The 22,843-nt window shown below is 40.2% G+C and overlaps 1 protein-coding gene and 1 non-coding gene across 2 annotated transcripts in view; both read left to right on the top strand.

Moving 5' to 3' along the window:
* EIF3A (eukaryotic translation initiation factor 3 subunit A) overlaps positions 1–22,843 on the top strand; it is a 29,334-nt gene that overhangs the window by 1,772 nt on the left and 4,719 nt on the right. The window contains exons 2-19 of the mRNA XM_074545305.1: positions 1,900–2,090; positions 2,293–2,429; positions 4,222–4,385; positions 5,417–5,616; positions 6,127–6,335; positions 6,813–6,984; positions 7,932–8,036; positions 8,808–8,906; positions 9,583–9,699; positions 10,082–10,267; positions 12,444–12,791; positions 13,030–13,134; positions 14,854–14,967; positions 15,238–15,360; positions 16,085–16,238; positions 17,168–17,352; positions 19,334–19,422; positions 21,842–22,629. Coding sequence (XP_074401406.1) covers positions 1,900–2,090; positions 2,293–2,429; positions 4,222–4,385; positions 5,417–5,616; positions 6,127–6,335; positions 6,813–6,984; positions 7,932–8,036; positions 8,808–8,906; positions 9,583–9,699; positions 10,082–10,267; positions 12,444–12,791; positions 13,030–13,134; positions 14,854–14,967; positions 15,238–15,360; positions 16,085–16,238; positions 17,168–17,352; positions 19,334–19,422; positions 21,842–22,629 — 3,486 coding nt within the window. The remainder of the gene's footprint in view (positions 1–1,899; positions 2,091–2,292; positions 2,430–4,221; positions 4,386–5,416; positions 5,617–6,126; positions 6,336–6,812; positions 6,985–7,931; positions 8,037–8,807; positions 8,907–9,582; positions 9,700–10,081; positions 10,268–12,443; positions 12,792–13,029; positions 13,135–14,853; positions 14,968–15,237; positions 15,361–16,084; positions 16,239–17,167; positions 17,353–19,333; positions 19,423–21,841; positions 22,630–22,843) is intronic.
* Positions 9,256–9,388, top strand: LOC113459634 (small nucleolar RNA SNORA19). Its single transcript, XR_003381063.1, has one exon. It is a non-coding gene; the product is annotated as a small nucleolar RNA SNORA19 (small nucleolar RNA).

Below are 22,843 nucleotides of genomic sequence, written 5' to 3'. Positions count from 1 at the left end.
GCATTGCTTTGTACTCAGGCATGTAATGCAACTTTAAGGAGTGTTTTATTGTTGCAGATAACAGCCTGCTCACTGTTAGAGATACTGTAAAGCACTTGACATCTTTGTCACCTCTTGTAGTGACATGCTTTCTCAGATTGAAAACTGAGCTTAATTCAGGATTTGGGGTTAGCAGCAGTAGGTGAGTTGATGTGTATCAGCTGGTTCTTTACCACTCAGCTTCAGTTGCTACTCTGGATACCTGTTAGCATTTTAAGGAGTATAAAAGTACAAAAAGAAGGTAACTCTTACAGCTACTTATGGACTCAGCTTTACAGTTTATATGTTACAGATCTGAGTTTCCATAACTTACAGTTCCTACTGCAGAGCTTGGCATTGTGTGCTGTATTTGATTCTTCAGGTTCATTTTGTGCTTTTACTGAAGTGTCTCTTAAATTAGCCTTAATTATTTGACTTACTTGTAAGAACCTGCTTGGCCAGAGTTAATTAAAAGTTTCAAAACAACATAAATTAATTTTGTGCTTTGTCCAGTTGGTTATCGACCACTGAGCGCTGTGCTTGGAGTGCCCTGGCATTGTTGCAGGATCAAACTTGCCTTTTGAGTTTATTTTCGTAAATAAAGTGTAAAGCTCAACAGTAATTGTCTCAAAAGCAGCTCTGAGATAGAATAGCAGTGTAAATTATGGGATGGAGGGTAGCTTTATTAGAATTCCCCTGGTGAGTAAAGTACTGCTGGGCACTGCCACACCGTAACTTTGATTATCTTCAGTTGTATCAGGTGCTCGCTCTAGACAGGAGCTTGCTCATCTTCTGCCAGCTCAGTATTTACATAAACTGATCCATGAATATGAGCTGTTGTTGTCCTTAAATTAAAACCACTCTGCTGCTTTCAGTCTAAACCTTTTGCCATGTTTAACTTCAAATTTGAGATTCCAAAACTTGGAAGCTGTCTGACATCTGAGTCCCTGGAGCAGGCCCCTACTTTAACAGTTTCTGCCATTATTTCTTTAGGAATGAGTGCTTTCCAAGGTACTTCATGGCAGTACTGACTCCAACCCTCAGCCTTTAAGAACAGGCATATTTCCCACTGGCTGTGCTTGACCTCCCTTATCTTTTAAACCTGTTTGCTTCCCATTCTGTGTGTTCATTTCTCCTGCTGTTCTGCAGTGCAGAGTGCATTCAGAGCAGGGTCTGTGTGGATGTGGGTGCTTTGCTGTGTTTTGTGCAAGGCAGAATGTGTGGGGTGTCAGAGGTAGGAGTTGCTGTGATGCTGAGAGCTCCTGTTAATGACAGCAGCTGCTCAGGGATGAGTAAATGGGGCAGTGGTTTCAGCAGCAAGGCTGATCTAAAAAGCGTCTGACCTTTCAACTGAACTGCAGCAGCTTTTGATGTAACTTCTGTAAACTGAAGTGCTAAACCACTCAGGAGTTAAAAACTGCAAATGAACAACTTTGCTAAGTTTTTTTCCTTCTTCCCTCCCTCACCTGAGAGCAGTCCATTCAGTCACATTTGTGGTATGTTGTGTACCTTGTTAAATGCCCATGGTAGGCGCTGTACTCACAAGCCTCCTCGTCCTTGATGAAACCAGGATGGTTAAAACTGGATGTGGGCATTCATACATATTCGTGTGTATGAAGTGCTCAGTTATGCCTGGATGGATGGAGAGACAGCTCTGCTATCCTGAAATTCCCATGTAAATTTCCTGGTCAACATTTGTTTGCCAGTTATGTCATTGAATGACTGGCACTGAGTTGCCAATGTTTTTGGTCTGACCAACTAAATCAAACCACCAATGTACTCTAGATAGAATTAATGAAGTACTGAGTGTTTCCTGTGTTAAGCATAAAAAAATGCATCTTCTGGTGTGCAAGTTTTTACTAACTGGGATTTTACTTTCAGAATTTCTTGAGGTTGGCAAAAAGCAGCCTGCCCTCGATGTTCTCTATGATGTTATGAAAAGTAAGAAACACCGAACATGGCAGAAAATCCACGAGCCGATTATGCTGAAGTACCTGGAGCTCTGCGTGGATCTGCGCAAGAGCCACCTGGCAAAAGAGGGATTGTACCAGTACAAGAATATTTGCCAGCAGGTATGGCTTTTGAATTTTTATTGGATGTATTTACAGCAAGCGTGGTATCTGTCAGTTGATATAATCTAAAAGTAACTGATTTGTTCTGAATTAGGATTAACCTGCCTTTTAGCTGTTCCTGGGTTTGTAGCAGTTACATTTTAAAAGATATGTTGCCTATTGTGGGTGGAAACATCTTCCCATTTTTTTGCCTTTGGTGTAGGTTAACATCAAATCCTTGGAGGATGTTGTTCGAGCCTATTTAAAATTAGCTGAAGAAAAAACAGAAGCAGCTAAGGAAGAATCCCAGCAGATGGTACTGGACATAGAAGACTTGGATAACATTCAGACTCCAGAAAGGTGAGCAGCCTGTCTTTAAAATGTAGCAATTCACAGAAAGTATCCCTAATTTCATTCACAGAGCTGAGATAAAAATGTGGTAGACTTGAAATGGAATACTAGTGGTGTTCTAGAGGTTTTAAAGGTAGGGATAAAGGCAGGAATTTTACATTGAATAAAATCCTGAGTAAAGAAAGCAAGCAGTAAGGAGTAGAAAATCTAGGTGCATTGGGAGTGGTTCTGGGAGTTGGGTCACCACTTTCCAGTGGTGACTGCCACTGCTCCAAGCTGCATCTGTAGTGGTTTTGGAGAGTTTATTATGGCAAACTGATCATTACTAGTTGATGTAGAGATGCTGTTAATTATATCAGATCAATGTAATTCTTGTGTGTGATAGCCTTCATTTCTTCTGACCACATTGTGCACATACAAACAAAAGGAAATGTTACTTTATATTTGCTTGGTTAAGTGATGAGATAATAGAAGAAAGAACATATGTACAGTCAAGAGAGAATTAATAGGATAGGTAATGAGAACATAGTATGGTGATGAAAATGATAGAAAATTGGAAGAAATTACTGAATATTTGTTTTGTGTAGGAATAGAGTTGTAGTAGTCAAATAATACTCATAAAAACCTGCTCTGTATTTACATGTTAAGAGCAAAACTCTCTAGTAGAAGTTGGTTGCAAAAAAGAGGAGGTGACAGACGTGTCTTCAATAGGGGGCAGTGCCATTCATGTTATTTCAGTGCCTGAAATTGTTACAGAGGAATCCAGTAATAGTTAAACAGTGAAGATTGACTGACCTCTCTTCCTTGTTCTCCTTTCTATAACAGAGGACTAGAGAATGGATCTTTTCAATCACACTTCTCCTCTAAACAAGCACAGTTTCCTTAGTGTTTTTTAGGTCCTGGTTTTTGGACTTCTCATACTTTTTTGCTGGATTCACCTCTTGAGCTTTTAGAGAAAGCACTGGTGATGTGTCGTGTTTAATAGTGTATGTAGTACCCAAGGATGCAAATTAAAACTGCAAATGGTGTAGTAGAAAAGATACAAGAGCTGAGACTTTATATTAAAAACAGTTCAAAAAGAATTTTCCAAATGGAGGCTTAGGGAAGATGGTTTTTTGTGAGTTTAATATGTTCAGTGGATTGTTTAGCAGAAAGGGATCATAGCACTGGATTGGTCTCAGTGTCTTGGGAAATGAAGTTCTAAGTTCAAGATTATTGTGTCTTACTTCTCATGTATTTAATCATCTGTTTCATGTCAGAATTTGTAAAGGATTTGAAATGCTGGTGTGAGTATTCTGGTTTCTGATGTGTGCAGATGATACCACAGCATTTGTGTCACATGTCAACATGAAGTGAACTCTGGCAGCAGTGCTGGTGACTAAAAGGGAAGTGTCAGCAAGTACTGAAGTGTCTGCATTGGCACTGATACTTGACTCTAACAGAGGTACAGGACACAGCTCCCTGCTAGGAAAGGGAAGGTGAAAATCCTGGACTTAGTTTCCTTTGAAGGATACAAGTTTCTGATGTCTTACCTCTGGAGCTTGAACATGTCAATCATATAGGCAGTGGCCAAAGTTTGAAACTTACAATTTTGAAATATTTATCTGCATCCTTTAAAGGAAAAGGGAGCCATCTGAGGGATCAGTTTGAAAATAAGCAATAGACCATTCAGCAGCAATCAGCTGTTCAGATTTGTCCAGACTCGTCTTAGAACCTGGTAAGAAAAATTGATGCGAAAGAATTCTAGAGAATAACCCACTTCTCTTTTTTCTCTTTCCTTACCCCACTGTCCTGACTGAAGTGTTCTTTTGAGTGCTGTAAGTGGAGAGGACACTCAGGATCGTACTGACCGCCTGCTTTTGACACCCTGGGTTAAATTTCTGTGGGAGTCCTATAGACAGTGTTTGGATCTTCTCCGAAATAATTCTCGAGTAGAACGCCTGTACCATGACATTGCACAGCAAGGTAGGTGCCAAAGCTGGAAACTTGAACTGTAATGATGTGGTGTGTCCCCCTTAAAGGGAGGAGAACATCAAGATTTGTAGATGCATGTGGTCAAAAGGAACAACAAGAATCAGAGGGTCCTCGAAAGCTTACAGAGTTTAGTAGTGAATGACATGCTTGGCATGAAAATTGGTGTGTTAGTCCCAGTATAACCCCCATAAGTGGGTTCTGGGTAAAGGGATAGGGTGGAACAAGAGAGGGTTGAATTAAGGAAGAGGGTTAGAGAGAAAGAATGGGAGGGTAAAAGAGAGAAGTCACCACTCCTCAGTGTTGATCCAGCTGCTGGGGGTGTCCCGGGGTGTACACACACCTGGGCTTGACCTTTTTATAGATGAGTTTCTCACTTGTTATGCAGATCTGTTCTCATGCTCCATCTGTTCTTCTGGACCTTTCTGGAAATGGGTTGGAGGGCTTCCAGGGTTTTGGGTGGTCTTGATCCCCCTCTACAGTCCATCCTCTCTTCGTGGCCTCTTTCCTGCACTTGTGTTGTGCTTATCTCTGGAAACCAGAACAAGGACTGGTGTTTGAGAACTGTGGGATTAATGACAGGGTTTTAGTCTGTGTAATATCCAGTCATTTGAAAGCTTCGTTTGACTTTACCATCTTTAGATGACTTGAGAATTTTTGCCCTACATTTTACAAAGCCAAAACCTGAATTCATGCCATTCACAGGATTTTGTGTGCTCTTAGTTCAGACTAAAAGCTGGAATTACTACATAAATTAGAACATTTTAAAAGAGACTTAAAGTATTCCCTTTGCTCCTTAATCTTAATTATGTGGAAACATCTTCATCTTTTGAGGTCAAGATGAAAATGCGCTGCATTGTCACTTACTCATTATGTGTGACAGATTGTATCATGTTTGAGATGTCTTTTGACTGCAAATGAAGATTTTTTTAAGTGTACTGATTTACATACTTGAATCCCATTTAGAAGTACCATGAAGTCACCATTAGTGAACATTTTTGCATTTCCATCGTTCCTTTTTGCAGCTTTCAAGTTCTGCCTGCAGTACACGCGCAAAGCGGAGTTCCGCAAGCTCTGCGATAACCTGCGCATGCACCTGGGGCAGATCCAGCGGCACCACAACCAAAGCACAGCCATCAACCTCAACAACCCTGACAGCCAGTCCATGCACCTGGAGACCAGGCTGGTGCAGCTGGACAGTGCTATCAGCATGGAGCTGTGGCAGGTATGCGCCAGGGCTCCCCATCACGCTTGCTCTGCAGCCTTTCCAGAATTTTCTCCAAGCTGTTCTTGTCTCATGGTACATGCAGCAAGGTGAAGAGAGGATAAGAGCTAAAGAATAAAGTTTTAATATCTAGAATATTGAATGCACAGACTGGTGCTCCTCCAGCATTTCAAACCAAGGTTTGATGGTAGAACTTTGAGAGATTTTTTTGTTTGGCTCCCCACCCACTTGGTTTGTAGCTTGAAAATCGGAATGAAACAAGTTTTCAACAATACCAGCTTCTAAGCAGATAGTTAAAGTGAATATGTCCAAATAATTTATTAAGAAAGATGTAATTTCATGTAGCTGACAAAATTTTCAGATTTGAAAGTGATTGAAGATCACAGCTTTCAGTAGTATTAAATATTTTATTGTCTTATAACCTTTAATAAATTTATATTTTTTGGTTTTTCATGATGTTGCAAAAAACTTCCTAACAATGGTGTATTTGGTTGTTTTGGGTTTTTTTAGGAAGCTTTCAAAGCAGTGGAAGATATTCATGGACTGTTTGCATTGTCTAAGAAGCCACCCAAACCACAGCTGATGGCAAATTACTACCACAAAGTCTCAACTGTCTTCTGGAAATCAGGAAATGCTCTTTTTCACGCATCCACCCTTCACCGCCTTTATCACTTATCGAGAGAAATGCGAAAGAATCTCACACAAGAGGAGATGCAGAGGTGGGGAAAGATGCTTGCTGTGATCTTAGAATCTGCTTTTAACCCCCTAGGTTAAAAAATAAACTAAATTGTACCCCAAAAGAAGCAGATGACATGTATGGCTGTGAGCAGCTCTGCCTAAATTGGCCAGTACTAATTGCCTCAAAAGAAATCTAGAGCAAGGAGGATGTTTTACAAAGCTGCAGTGTAAGTATTGTGAACATTAGCATCACCTTAGTTAAGCTTCTTTCCTTTACTGAGGAGATATGCAAGTCAATAAATATCTGGGGATTTGTTTTCTTTTTCTCTTTTGAGTGGTGGTATTTTCCTCACAAGATTTCACTGTTTCTTCTCATGCTATAGTTGATGTCTCCTCTGTTATTTCTGGTGTTTTTACACAGTTTTGCATCATGGATGCTCCCCATTCCTCTCTTGAACTGGTACATCCATGAACAGGAATTAGTAAGCATTCATTTTGCACTTCTGCTTTGTCACCAGGATGTCCACTCGAGTCCTTTTGGCCACTCTGTCCATTCCCATAACCCCAGAGAGAACTGATATCGCTCGTCTCCTGGACATGGACGGGATCATCGTGGAGAAGCAGCGGCGCCTGGCCACGCTGCTGGGGCTGCAGGCGCCCCCCACCCGGGCCAGCCTCATCAATGACATGGTGGGTGCTGGGGGTCAGCTCAGCAGCTCCTCACTGCTGAGTGCTGCTCCTTCTAGAGCGCTCTGCTTAGTGTGGGATGGCAACTTAATAGCTAAAACAGCTGTGTGGGTAATTGGAACTTAATTGCAGATTCACAAGGAGTGTTTGGAAATGGCAGTGATAATGAACACTTACAGTCTTTTATGTCACCCAAACTACAAATACTGATTTGAAACACTGGGGGATCTGAGACATGTTAGAATCTAGAACTTTGGGGGTTTTTTCCAGCTCTAAAGTGTGTAATTAACTGAACCAAGTGCTTATTTTTCTGTTTTAAATGTGTTTTGGATAAGCACAGGCCAGATGTCAAATGTTGGACCATATGGATCTAAGTGATTATGAAAACTTCCTTGTGTTTAATTTGAAAGGATGTTAGATTTATCTATCCTCAGACCTCCCCTAATGTTCATAAACAAATTAGACATTAAGTAATGGGTATTTTCAGAGAATGTTTGAATTTCTTGCAGTCATTCGCACTCATATCTAAAATTTAGGTTCAAAGCTCATTTTACAATTTGAATTAATTCTTCTTGCAGTACCTCTCCAGTCTGCCTCAGACCCACAATTTAAGGCTTCAGAAATTTGATAATGAACAGAGATGTGTGATTTTAGTTTGGATGTGGGCCTATGTTCGTGTAGTAGGCTTGTGTCTTAAAAAATGGCTGAGAATGGTATTCTAGTCTGGTTAGATTGGTTTTTTTCCACTTTTCCATTTTTAACTACATTTAAGCGATGTAGTGTAGAATTACTGTCACTGCAGTTAACAATGTAATGAAAAATACCTAGTTTCCTGTATTAAACACATCTGTTTCCTGTTTAACTTGTTGAATATGAAATTCTTAAAGCATTAACTATTGGTTAATACTGTATTTATATTGAGATCTTTGAAATTTTTTTGTTGACTGTAGGTCAGGTTCAATGTAGTGCAATATGTTGTCCCAGAAGTGAAAGAACTTTACAATTGGCTTGAAGTAGACTTTCACCCCCTCAAGTTGAGTGCCCGTGTCAGCAAGGTAAGGTTTTTGTAGCTCTGTGTGTGTAGCAATTGGTCTTGACTAATAGTCTGTTATTTCAATATTGATTTGTGGTAAATATCAACCAGCTTTTTCTATTGCCTGGTTTTTCAATAGTAGCCTTGGTTTGGTGAAGTTCCATCACCATGGCATGTGCGTTGCATGTACACAGGTTACTGAAGTAGAATGAAAATTCACTCAGGTCTTTTGGATGCTTTTCAGAGGGCTCCATAAAAGTTCAGAGGTTTGATAATGTGTCAGAAGGTTTTGTTGGTGGAGATGCTACTGAATTAATTTTGTTTAAAGGTGCAAAATAAGAATACTGTGTGCACATGTGGGCACATGCTGGCAGGTGGGTTGTATGCTAAGTGGAAAGATGAAGCAATGACTGGTTTTACTATTAAAAGGTAGAGTGTTGGGAGGTAGAATAATGTGAGAGCTGTTGATTAGATTAGTGTAAATTCTGCAGTTGATGAAGCACATCATGTTCTTTTTCTTTGATAGTGGGAACAAAGATATTTGAGGTGCTAAAAAGAACTTGAAGGTAAATTAGCAGTGTGGTAAATGTTGCCAGTACTGTCAGTCGCCTTCATACAAAAACTGTCAGCTCTCCTTTGTAACTGTAAGTGTTCTGATCAAAGGATGCACTTCAGTAAAACAGTATCTGGACAGAAGTGCTCTTGTTTTAAGAGTGTAAACCAGAAATGTAACTTTAATGGTGAAGTTTGTACAGGTCAATGCAGATAGAGTAACTTTTCAGACTTTTGATAGGTTCTGAACTGGGTGAAGGACCAAGCTGAGAAGGAACCTGAGCTGCAGCTGTACATTCCTCACCTGCAAAACAACACCATCCTTCGCCTTCTGCAGCAGGTATGAGTAAAGATAGTGTATTTTCCTAAGCATACATAAGTTAGAATGTGCTTTGGAGGAAGATTAAGTTGGAAACTTTATTGCTGAACTAATTTTTCTTTCTATCAAATAGAAGACTGTTTGATTTTCAAATACATTTTTTTAATATATAACCCATATCTTCAGTTTGTGCGTCATTTAAATACAGCTGTAGTAGCTATACTTGTTAGTGGGGTACAGTGGTGTAGTAATCCTCTCTAGATTTTCTTCATTACTTCTCTTTGGAGTAATCAGGGAGGGAAGTCTTTCACTTTGGTTTTTAGTTTCTTTTTTTTTTAAATTGCATTTGTATCTAAGTTTTTTTTGTAAAATGCACATTTCATTGACCTGCTTTCGTTACCAGTGATGAGCAGTGTTATTTCTGGTGTGCTAAAGAAATAGTTGAAGGCTAATTAGCAGCATAGCTGGATGTAGTTACTGCTGCCAGTCTCCTTCATACAAAGCAGCCATTCAGGAATGGGGTTTAATCTGAATACAGTACAGAAATAGAATCCTCAAACAGTATTTGCAACTACATTAATATGTATACATTCATTTGTTGACAATTTAGCGAGTTAACTTTAAGGCCTGTACAACAACTTTTACTTCTGATTTCTTTTTATTGAGGAAAAAGACTGATGTTTCTGTTGACATTCAGGTGGCCCAGATTTATCAAAGCATTGAGTTTGCTCGGCTGTGCACCCTGGTTCCCTTTGTGGATGCCTTCCAGCTGGAGCGCTGTATCGTGGATGCAGCCAGGCATTGTGACCTACAGGTGAGGGCTGTAAAAGACTTTGTGTCGTGTCTGGGGTCCTGTGTATTGCATGTGATAAAAAGGAACTGGTTGGCAATGTGCAGGAAGAGACAAGAGTGATTTGGCTTTCAGTGCTAACTTCATTGAATCAGTGAAAGTTCAGCCTCTTCCAATGATTTTGGTTTAGTTGTTGTTTGGGGATTTTTTTCCTAAACCATAGAAATAAACCTTCATTGACAGTGCTGTTTTTCTCCTACTAATTTGAGTGGTATAACAACATTTTTTTTAAATTATTTCTGCTTAGAGCTTCTGTTGACTCATGGAGGTCATAAGCAGAACAATAGAGAAATTGTTCAATAAAAAATACAATCCTTTGTCTTCCCTTTTTTCTGTTTTTGCAAAGGTTCGTCTTGATCACACAACCCGGACGCTGAGTTTTGGTTCAGATTTGAATTACTGTACTAGAGAGGACGCTCCCCTGGGCCCTCAGCTGCAGAGCATGCCTTCTGAGCAGATCAGAAACCAGCTGACTGCCATGTCCTCAGCTCTGGCTAAGGCTCTTGCAGTCATTAAGCCTCCTCACTTAATGGTAAGTCGTTTAAAGTCTTAGGGGAGGGGAGTGTTGACAAAGCTTATATTTTAATGAATGTGTTTTCTCAGATTAGACATACATTTTACTTTCCTTTTTTTCAGCTTAGTGCTAATCAGTTTTTTGTGCTTTTAAAGAAGTCATTCTTAAAAGCACTCAGCTAGTTAGTTTCTGGTCATAACTAAAATATGACAAAATGTACACAAGAGGCCTGAGTTTAAAATTTCCAGTCTTGCAAATACCTGGTTTAGGATATAACAAATAATAACTGATAATATGTGAATTATATTACAATAATAACTGAATAATATGTGAATAATACAAAACTAGGATTTGTTTAAAGTTTTGCATACATTTTTGAAAATCCAAGAGCCTGCTTCATTTATTCTTCCTTGAGAAACTGCTGTTGTGAAAAACGTGGAATGCAGCTTTGTAGAACCAAACATCCCACAGCTCAAAAACTGGCCTATCTTTATCACTTCTTTTCCTCCTCCCTGGGGCTCTTGGCTTCAAGGTCAGACTCACATTTCAGGTTTTCCAGAGCTCTGTTAGCAGCAAGGTGTAAATCAGTCTCAGATTTCCAGCATGCTTTGGTCGTGGCAAATTAAACCTTCACTTCTTTTACTAGAGCAGTGGTAATTTTTTCATTTGTTTCAGGTTTATGAAAGATTCATAGCTGACAAATTAGATATTTGTTCCATAGGGAAAAAAGGCTTATAGCAACATGTCCATGTTAGATTCTCTACAGATTGAAATACTGAGTAATATTCTTAAAATCTAAATGCAGAACATAGAACTGTATCATGGCACCCAATGCTCACTTTATTATGTTAGCTTGAACATACATTAGTGATTTTATAGTGTTTAAGATAAAAATATTTTTATATAGGTTTTCCCTTAAAAATATTTGATTTGTGATGGGTATTGGATTGTTATTTTGAAAGAAAAAACATGCTTTAACTATACATTTGTGGATAGAAATGGCAATTAGTCTTGGACTTGACATGTAAGTACAGTTAGTAGCTGAATTAAACATAAATCCTCATTTAACTCATTAGTGTTCATTGCATTTTTAAAATTGGAGAACACAGTATCAAGGTTAATATCAATCTGTGTGGTTAGAGAAGCTACAGAACAAGTTGATATCCTTTTTTTCCTTCACTATTCAGCTCAAAACCTTCCGTTTTTGTCAGTTGCTTAAAAGCTTTTAATTTGTCACATTTCTAATAATTCACAAAGCCATTAAATTTGTCTAAAGCTTTTTACTTTGGTGTTTCTGGCCCCTCCATTTAGCTTTAAATGTGTGCAGATCTGCAGCAAAGTATGGATGTTGCAGTGTTTTTGCTGAGTGCCCTAGAAGTGACAGGTTACTAAAAATACCCTGTGGGTGCTCACATTTCAGGAGTAGCGTGGCTGGGGGAGTGTGGCAGCTGATTTGGGCTGAATGCTTGGCCTGGGCTCATGGAAATGGGCAGCTCCCTGAGCTGGCACAGTGACACCTCCTTGTGTGCACAGCATCAATGTCCACAGAGAGCTGTGGGGGGCTCTGGGCAGTGCTGGGGGTGGGAAGGCTGCTTATGGAGCAGCCTGTGTTCTAGTGTCTACTAGCCTAGTGGTTTTTATAAGGTAATGAAAATGCTTTTAAATATAATGTTTAAGTCATTGACTTGCTTTTTAATCATCTCACTGATAGTGTTTTGTGTTAATTGGGATACATTTTTCTTCTATTGGTGTGTTTGGAAAATAACAAAATTGAAAAGAACAGCTTTGGTGAAATACAGTACATGTGATGCTGTGCTTGCAAACACATACAGAGACAAACAAGATTGGCCCACACACCCATTCCAGTTAGAGATTTCAATATCAATAACATCTGGGTGTACAATATTGTTGGACAGAAAATGCCAAATTGTGATACCCAAACCATGTTGCAGAATATTGTGTTTTACAGACAACTTTCTCCATGTGCACATGGTTCTGGGCAGCTGGCACTGCCTGGGATGCCACTTGGATGAGTGATTGCTTAGATTTGCCCCTACAGCTGTACTTCCATTCAGTTGGCACATTGGGAGAATAGAATTAACTTTGCATTTTCCTTGAGAAGCACTTGCTTTGCTTACTGCCTTTTCAAAGAGGGATTGTTTACATCATTGTCTTATTCTCCATTTCTATGCAGCAAGAGAAGGAAGAGCAGCATCAGCTGGCAGTCACTGCCTTCCTGAAGAACTCCAGGAAGGAGCACCAGCGTATCCTCGCACGCCGTCAGACCATAGAGGAGAGAAAGGAGCGCCTGGAAAGTTTGAACATCCAGCGAGAAAAGGAGGAGCTGGAACAAAGGGAAGCAGAACTGCAGAAAGTGAGGAAAGCTGAGGAGGAGAGGCTGCGCCAGGAGGCAAAGGAGAGGGAGAAGGAGAGGATCCTGCAGGAGCATGAGCAGATCAAAAAGAAAACTGTTCGGGAGCGCTTGGAGCAGATTAAGAAGACTGAACTGGGAGCCAAAGCGTTTAAAGATATTGATATTGAGGTAGGGGATTTATTGTTGCAGTGGGGAGTTATTTTGTTATTTCTGTGTTACATTGCTGGGCTATCTCAGTTTCATAGGTTTGTACTGCATCTAGTCTTACAGTCTCTCCTAAAAATGAGACAATTGAGTAAACTTTAGTTCTGGGTTTGGATAGGACCATTTTTACCTGGGGGAATAAAGACCACTTTCTGTGGGAGTTTTGTCTCCTTTTTGTATTGATAACTTTACTTGGTTGTAGGATCTTGAAGAATTGGATCCTGACTTTATTATGGCTAAACAAGTGGAACAGCTGGAAAAAGAAAAGAAGGAACTTCAGGAACGACTGAAGAATCAGGAGAAAAAGGTACAAAGTAGGAAGAGTAAAAATGTCCATACAATTTTTTAGTGAATGTGATCTGTGTTGATACATACATGTGCATACACACACATATATAATACTGGTGTTGGAAATGTTTGAAACTAAAGAAGGGTAAATGTGTTATAAACCAATTGGGTCTCTGGTTTCAGTGCAAAAATTAATGTTCTGATTAATGGAGTTAATTTGAACAAGGACCCTTAAGCTGGATGTGAACTGAGTCTTAGTTGGGAAGACTTGCAATTAAAAAATGTTCAAAACAGGTTAAATGTTCAGAGGAGGAGAGCCCATGACGGAGAAGTGAAATTAATGAATGGTGTTAGTCCTCACTGAAAGAGAGGAAACTCCACTGCTAGAGCCCTCCTAGATGGCAGAAAAGGATCTGTCTGAAACGTGGGTAGCTATAAAAGTGTGAGAAATGTGTCATAATAAACAGAAACACACCACCTGGGCAAGGTGAAACTCAGCCAGGGCTTCCTGCTCTATGCAGGAATGAAACAGGGGTTCTGTGGTACAGTTGGTGACTTGGGTCACTTAAAACTGGTTTGAAGAAAAATGGCAAGTAGAAGGTGGCAGGTTAGTTAAAAAGGTTCCAGTGAGGATCTTGGACACTTCAGGCCTGTAAAGCTGTTGCTTACACTGGACACAGGAGCAGAAAATCCATTACCAGTAGAATTAGTAGTCACCTGAGCGAATATGATCTACCTGGGAAAGTCAGCACAGCTTCTGTAAAAGGAATGTCAGCAAGGGCTTCCTCTTAGAGTTCTCTGAAGCTGTCAAAGCAAACATGACTAAGGCTGATCTGATGGGTGCAACTAAGTTGGATTTCAAAAAAAAGCTTTTTCCAAAGCTCTTCATAAAAAACCCCAACTTAGTAGTGTGACAAAAGGAAGTCTTTGAATTATGTTCTGGTTAGATAGATTTTAAAACTTTATATAGGGAAAGCTGGGGAAAGAATCTCTGTCTTTGGCTTTGCATATTAAATGATGGACTTCAAACTTAACATTCTTTGCCAGCAGTGAGAACTTGGTTCCTCTGCATTTTGAGCACTGTCTGCAGTTCTGGTCTCTCTATGTCTGAAAGGATGTGGCTGAACTGAAAGTCTGAAAGGAGGCCAACAAGAATTATCAATGATGCAGATTAACTTCTGTGGGGATATTGTCTGTGTAAAATAGTTCCCCTCTGTCAGATTTCTAGAGAGAGGATGTGGTGCCAGTCTGTAAGAGTGTCCCTGTTGTAAGAGCTGCTGGTGGGAGTGATTGTTCTTGCACTGCCTGCAGTGGATAGTGGAGTGAGAAGCATCAAATGAAGCCAGCAGGAGCCGTGTTCAGAGCTGTTTGTAGGTAGAAGTTTGATCTTCGTGCTGTGAGCCACAGACATGCAGGAGTTCTTTCCAAAGTACATTATTGTATAAGAAGAGCTTTGAGCTTAGGACAAGAGAGGAAATCCACTGTTTAAAATATAAAAATACTTTCAACACAGGAAGTGCTGGGAGCTGAAAATGGATGGTGCTGATAGAGAATTAAGATGTGCCTGTCTCCATTCCTGCATCCTTGCCTGGCAGGTTCTTGGTTAGGCTGACCTGAGATGGTCCAGTGTGGTTGTTCCTATTTTACCATAACATATCAGCTATATTGGAGAAGTCTCCAGAAATCAGGGGTGTATGTGTGCATTATCTCACACTAAAGATGTATTATTTTTATTCAGATTGACTACTTTGAGAGAGCGAAGCGCTTGGAAGAAATTCCTTTAATAAAAACTGCCTATGAGGAACAAAGAGTGCATGATATGGAGCTGTGGGAGCAACAGGAAGAAGAAAGGGTAAGAATTTTTTGTTCAGTTGATAAAATGTGTTAGCAATGCATGAAAAAATAGTAGGGTTTGCACTATTTTCTTTTTCCAAAAAAGAAAGATTGAAGTCTTTACACAAATTCACAAATTGTTAGCTTTGTGATTTCACTGTTTTAGTGGACAGCAGTTTCTTCTGTCTTTGCTTTGAAAGCGGTAGAGAAAATTTCACCTTCTAGTGGCTGGGGTAGATTAAATCCAAATGTATACTGAAGTTATATTTTGTATATTTTCTGTTTTCAGATCACCACCCTACAGCTGGAGCGTGAGAAAGCCCTTGAGCACAAGAGCAGACTCTCCAGGATGTTGGAGGATAGAGATTTATTTGAAGCCAGGCTCAAGGCATCACGACGAACAGTTTATGAGGTACATGAGATGTGGCATTACTAACAAAGTACACCCCTAAAGTGAGGAACTAAAACTGATTCTTCATCAAACTAGAAACAAATTAGTATTTAAAATGGTTCAGAACTGTGGAATTGCTTCTTTTCTGCTTTGACTTTTAAATTGAATTTCTTGCACCTGTTCCTAGGTAGTATCATTTAAAGTTTTTGGCAGTTTCTGGCGTAGTTAATATGGAAAATAAAAGAGGGGTAAATTGTTTATTTCATTACAGGTATTAGTAAGGGATCATTGGGTGCTGTATAGGCAGGCAGCTGTATCTGCCTGTTTATAGCTTAGAGTATTTGGCTATGTGGCAGTAAAAACTGGCTTTTCCAAAAAGATAGCAGAAGAGGTGTTATGTTCATAAAAATTAGTAACTGCATATGATTCTTTGCAATAGTAGGGATAATTTGGGGTTTTATGTTTGAGTACAGATAAATTATGATTTAGGCAATTCCTTTCTGAAAAAGCAGGACTGATACTGTACATGATGATTTGATTGTGTCTTTCTTCTATGCTAGAGTATATTCTTTTATACAAAATCAACTACAGAAGAGTTTGGTATGCCAAACAGCTCATTTTTCAATGGAACAGAATTAATGTTGCAGTTGTTTTGAGTTTCTGTGTAACTTTATTTACCAATTGTGTAACTGCCTAGCTCTCAGACATGAAAGTGGTGTTCTGAGGTGTTTTGTTGGCATTTCAGGATAAACTGAAGCAGTTCCAGGAGCGGTTGGCAGAGGAGCGGCGGAACCGTCTGGAGGAGCGCAAGAAGCAGCGCAAAGAGGAGAGACGCATCACTTACTACAGGGAGAAGGAGGAGGAGGAGCAAAGGCTACGGGAGGAGCAGCTGCTTAAAGGTGGCATTGGGAATCCTTCATCCTTTGCATCCTTGAGCCTTCCCATTTTGTAACACAGCTAGTGTCTGCTTTTCCTGTTTCATGAGTTTGGAGGAAGTCTTTCCAACTTCCAGTTGGCGCACCTTCCTTGCTTAGCTGTGCAGCACAGACAGGAAGGTGAAGCTTTGTAGCTCCTAGACGAGTGAAGGAGGAGATAAAGTAAAGGAGGCTAATGAAAAATGAGTCTTTGATTTTAGCCTATAGTTGGAGTTCTGGCCACTTGTTTGTGCACATCTTAAAGAGAAAAGAACATTGGTGTCAGATCAAGAACTCCAAAATTGTAAACGACTCACACACCTTTCCCTGTGAATTGTGGTGTCTGATATCCCTAACAGCCTGTTTCAGGGCTTTAGAGGAGAAGAGGTGGTTGGCAAACTGCAGGATGAATTTCTGCCCTGTTTGTCAGTTGGAGGTTGAAGATTTTATGCTTCAGAGTTCATCACAACACAATATTTAAAAACAAACAAGACCAGAAGCAGTCATGAATATCAAATTTCTGACACTGTTAGCTGATTTTTTTTTGTTTGACTTTTTCTAAAGGAGGGATTCTCTGCTATGTTTGAGGTAGTTGCTGATATTTTAGTTGCTACAGTTATGGTCTGTACATGGAATTAACATAAAGGTATTGGAACTTCTTTCTCGCTAGCTGTTCAAGATGTCTTATTAATGGATGTATCAAGGATCCTTTTCCTATTGCTTTTGAGTTAGGCAACTTGCAGAAAACACTTTGTGGTTAGCTAAGCACATCATACAAAATGCTTGTATTTTTAAGTGTTTATTTTTTATAGAGTCCAAGGGGAGAGATTGTGTTGTGGAGCCCCTCTGTGGATGCAGTAAAGCAGTGGAATTTGTGTGGGTAACAAGTTCTCTGTGTGTCTCCAACTGTGCAGAGCGCGAGGAGAAGGAGCGCATCGAGCGCGAGAAGCGCGAGCAGGAGCAGCGCGAGTACCAGGAGAGGGTCAAGAAACTGGAGGAGCTGGAGAAGAAAAAACGGCAGAGAGAAATGGAGATCGAGGAGAGAGAGCGCCGCCGAGAGGAGGAGAGGAGAGGGCTGGATGACCCATTCTCAAGGAAGGTGGGTAACTCCTGCAGGTTTGTTTCTTTCTGACTGCTCCTTCTTCAGTAGTTTATTTGAAATAAGGTGTTAGCATTGCAAAGTCATAGGTTAGTTTATTTATTTATTTCTTAAGTTACAATGTGAGTGGCTAATTTAATAGTTAAATTACTGTCACTTAGTTTCAGCTCACCATCAGGATCTGGAAACTCTAGTTTAGCAATAAAATAAAATAAAGAAATTACCTGGATGCCAAGATAGCCAAGCTGTTTAAAAACTAAATTAATAAAGACTAAAATGAATAATTAAATGACTGTCATTTAGTTTCAGCTCACCATCAAGATCTGGATACTCTAGTTTAGCAATAAAATAAAATAAAGAAATTGCCTGGATGCTAAGATAGCCAAGCTGTTTAAAAACTAAATTAATGAAAACTAAAATGAATAATTAAATGACTGTCACTTAGTTTCAGCTCACTATCAGGATCTAGAAACTCTAGTTTGGCAATAAAATAAAATAAAGAAATTACTTGGAAACTAAGATCTCCTAGCTGTTTAAAAACTAAATTTATAAAGACTAAAATGAATATTGGACAAAATTGTCTTTAATAGAAAAAGAAAGAAAACTGTTGGAAACAAGTGCAGAAAGACTCATGCAAAAGTCAGAAATTCAAGTGGGTATTGAAGGAAAATTCCCCCCAGATTAAACATAAAAGCATAGTTTTGTATTTTATAAGAAACATGCAATAACATAAACCCAAGATGTGTGTGCAGCTTTCTCTTTACAAATATAACTTGGTTTGGGAAAACTCGTTGCCCCAACCCAACAGGAAATAAAACAACAAAAGTTACTTAGAAATATTTAATGGTTTAAAAGAATGTAATTAAGTACCATAAGCCTTCTATACACCCACTTTTTCAGAACTCACCTTTCAAGAGAACTAGTTTTAAATTTCATCCCCCACAGCCTTTCTCTTTGTTTAATACATATTTCATTGAGGAACACTATGAAGATAAGTTATCAGCTTGTATAAATTGTTTTGACAGTCTGTCAAGTAAAAAATCCTGATGGGTATTTTTCACATAAGAGGTCTTGGGCACTTGATTATATGGAAAAGCTGCCTCAGGTTCTGAGAGAGATACCTGTACCATTCCAGAAATTCCATTTGCAGTTTTGGGATTCTTTGCTCACTGTTGGTTTTTGGAGTAATTTCAAAAGAATTTAAGGAGACAAAGTAGTGGATGTACAAGATCTTGGTTAAGCTGTATTGACAAATAAAAGCACTTTTCAAAGAGGGATTTAAAACTGGAATACCCTTCTTATAAAGAGGTTGTGTGATTATGTGAAATCAGGTATTTAGGATGTTTGGATAACTAGTTCTGGAATTAAGGCATAAAAATCCATTTAAATGATTTGTCTGGCAATGGAGAGAGACACTTTCTTTTTAAAAAATACAGATTGATTATTGCTCTGCCTTCCAACCTGTGGGAATCACTAATACCTCACCTCTTCTGTGCACTGAGTGGTGGGAAAAAAATTGGTTTTGCCAGACAGCTTTCAGTGTATTCAGTTACATTTCCTGATGAGATCAGAAAGCATAAAAGTAAATAATTACTTAAGTTCATGCCTGTTTTATAAAAGCCCAGGAAAAGCGAAACTGTTAGAACATCTCTTTTGTGTCAACAGGTAGTGGCTGTGGCTGACTGTAGCTGTTGTTCAATTGTTCATACACTTCTCATAAACTTTTTAGTGTATTTGCATATATCCTACCCTGCAGTTAAAGTGTGTGGCACAAGGGGAACCATGTTTGTTTGAACTACAGCAGAAACAATAAAGTCTGTTAAAAACAATCTTTAGTTACTCAAACTCGTAATAGTTCTGTGTTCTGCAGGTGTGGCAAGTGAGTTTTTAATGACATAACATGCTCAAGAGTGAATTATATGTTGAAAATCTTTGTTTTAAACATTCACAGAGAATGTTGCTAATTTCTCTTGGCATGCAGGAATCTCGTTGGGGCGACAGGGAGTCAGAAAGCTCCTGGAGAAGAGGAGGGGAGCCGGAATCTGAATGGCGTCGGGCACCAGTGGAGAGGTAATCAGGGCTCCCCAAGCCCCAGTTACATTGGATCAATAGAAGTTTCCATTTTGGTGCTAAAGCTGCATTAACTGAGTCATATCTCATGCCTCTACATCTCTGAAAGTTACCTGCTATTAAAAAGTTGCTTTGTAAGGATCTTGGAAGGAGAGAGAGGTTTTATCTTGGAACCATGCTCAGATAACATTCCTGTTTTATTTGGCTTAGATATGTGAAAGCAAGCAGACACCTTCTGTGTGTGATAAACAATTTGATTCCTTGGATTCCTTTTTAAATTAACAACTTCTCTCCCACTCAAACATTGGTGTCAGTTCTGTAAATACAGAATGGAGAAGAATGACAAGCAAGTACAGTGTTCCTGGATGATGAAATTGTGAGATTTTCCATTTAGAAAATTGATAGTGACTGTGCAACTCCCAGAGCAGAAAACACATTCCATAAATTGAACTTAAGTTCTGAAGAGCTGTATTGAACAGGGAGGGATAGATTTCTGAAGGAAGAATATTATGAATGTACTTTAAACTTTAAAAATATAAAAAAATCCACACTTGTTTACATTTATTTTGGATATGTTCACTAATAATGAAAACTGTTTATACAGTTGTAGAAAACAAGATTTTTAACATTTGTCTGTTTTTCTGCTTCACATCAGGATGAACTGTAGCTAAAAATATTTCTGATGGTGCACATCTTATTGTTCTTAAAAGCCTGTGCTGATGGAGATAACACTGCTGATTCCAATTGGCAGTATGTTTTATTGCTTAATTAGCCTTGCAGGTAGATAGATTTTTTGTAAATGTCTAACCCTAATTTCCAGTACAGCAATTTAAATCCATTACTGCTTGCTCTGACTCCATTGGAAGCAAGTTTATTGACTCTTTCTCTCTCTAGTAATTTCTTATAATGTTTTAGAAGGGCATGATCTCTATAAACAAAATAGAATTCCATCTTTCCTTAAAAGCTGTGTTGCCATTCTTGAGGGTGATCCACTTTGTCATGAACTGCAGAATCTAACAATTGGATGAAACTGCTTTGTGAAGCCTTTCACTACAAATATATTGCATAAGCTGTGGTGCCCCATCCTTGGAAATGTTCCAGGCCAGGTTGGACAGGGCTTGGAGCAACCTGGGACAGTGGAAAGTGTCCCTGCCCATGGCAGGGGGTGAAATGAGATGATCTTCAAGGTCTCTTCCAATCCAAACCATTCTGTGATTTTGTGAAGTGTTTAATCTTTTGTATGCTTCAATGAATTTGGTTTTTTCCACACAGAGTGATGCAGCTTGTCTTAGTCATTTCTCATTCAGCTTTCCTAGAGATGGATTAGAGTAGAGGTAGTTTAAAAGTAATGGTTTAAAATTAGATTTAAAAATCCTAAGACACTGAGACAGTATCTGAATGAATTAAATACTTGTTCATCTGATAAACATTATAACCATTCTTCCACATGTCTTTTATGGTAAAATAATCAGATTTTTCAAAGGGGAAGATTATCCAATTTGAGTTTAAATGGAAATTAACAATCTCCATGTCTTGGTTTTTACCTCACAGATCAATGATAATTGCATTCTCCCTTATTCTTCCAAACCCAGGAAATGCACTGCTTGCTATTCCTCAAAATTCTCAACACTCCTGAGTTGTCACAGACTGTTGTCTCTTTGTTCTCACCTCTTCAAGTCCTACATCTGCTGTTTTGTAGCAAGTCATTGCTAGTTTTTTGTTTACATTTTAGTAGCATAGTGGATTTCTAAACCTTGGAGTGTTCTTTCTGTTGTGTTTTGGTTTGGGTTTTATTTTTTTTAAATCCCTGAGATTCAACCCCAGTGCAGCTTCTCTTCTGCCAAGAAGCAGGTACCAGTACATTTCTGTGATGTTCTACTTCTTGTTTTTTTGGTTTTTTTTTTCTTTTATTTCTGAGGAAGGTTAATTTCCTGAAATAAATTAATTTGGTGACAAAAACAGGGTTTATGGTCTAAATATATGTTTAAAATCTTGTAGACAGCAGACGTAATGGTGTGTAGGTTGGCAAGCGCTTGGAGAGAGGGAAACTTCACTGATGGTTGTGGGGTTATTTAGTATTGATTCTTTCAGACTTGGGTCAAGTTTGCCAAATTAGGCTTGGTGTAGAAGCAAGCCCTCTCCTCTGTGGTGTTGCAGCAGCTAACCAACAGGGGACTGTCCAAACTGTAGTTTGAAAGGAGGTGATGAACTGCTGAGACTCTACTGGAGCTGTAGGGACAGCGATCTGCCGCTTTCCTGTGGCAATGAAGGGCGTTATAAGGTGCATTTTGAAACTGCACACTTGGTGTTTGGAGCCACTCACCAAGTCAGAAATGGCTTTGAGGGATTTGATGCTGTTGGTGTAAAGCTTTCCTGGATGTCACCCTCCACTTTTCACTTGTTCCCTGTCACTTTACAGAGACTGGCGTCGGGGAGATCCGCGAGACGATGACCGACCGTTCCGCCGCGGGGACGATCTGCCCCGGCGAGGGGACGATCTGCCCCGGCGGGGTCCTGCAGATGACAAGGAGCGTCCTCCAGAGTCAGCAGAGGACAGGCCACCTAGACGGGAAGGGGACGAGGACAGGCCCCCGAGGCGAGAAGGGGACGAGGACAGGCCCCCCAGACGTGGCTTGGACGAGGACAGGCCGCCCCGGCGTGGTTTGGATGATGACAGAGGAAGCTGGCGAGCTGCAGATGATGACAGAGGTCCCAGACGTGCCCTGGATGATGACAGGCCCCCCAGACGTGCCCTGGATGACGACAGACCACCCAGACGTGCCCTGGATGACGACAGACCACCCAGACGTGCCCTGGATGACGACAGACCACCCAGGCGTGCCCTGGATGATGACAGGCCCCCCCGGCGCGGCTTGGACGATGACAGAGGCAGCTGGCGCGCGGCGGATGACGACAGAGGGCCGCGGCGCGGGCTGGACGATGACCGGCCGCCCCGGCGGGCCCTGGATGAGGACAGGCCCCCCAGGCGTGCCCTGGATGATGACAGGGGCAGCTGGCGGGCTGCAGATGACGACAGGGGGCCCCGGCGCGGGCTGGATGACGACAGGATGGCCCGGCGGGACGAGGACAGGGGACCGTGGCGCAACGCGGACGATGACAGGCTCTCCAGGAGAGACGATGACAGGGGCCCGTGGCGTGGCGGGGAGGACTCCAGGCCAGGCCCTTGGAGACCGTTTGGTAAACCAGGTAAAACTTATAAACAATAATCCTCCCTCCAAAGTATGCTCACAGATAGTGAATGTAACATACTTGGTACCAGAGGTGGGAGAATCAGCTCTGAAAACATCTGGACTAATTTGGCTTATATGGACACTCCTGTGTTCACTGGGTTCTTAGGATGAGGCAAGAAACAAGGATCTGACTCCCATGTTTCAGAAGGCTTGATTTATTATTTTATATA

Source organism: Zonotrichia albicollis, chromosome 7, assembly GCF_047830755.1.
Source record: "Zonotrichia albicollis isolate bZonAlb1 chromosome 7, bZonAlb1.hap1, whole genome shotgun sequence".
NCBI classification, from domain to species: Eukaryota; Metazoa; Chordata; class Aves; order Passeriformes; family Passerellidae; genus Zonotrichia; species Zonotrichia albicollis.
Note: the sequence above shows the minus strand (reverse complement) of the source record. Positions and strands in the feature narration are given on the sequence as shown.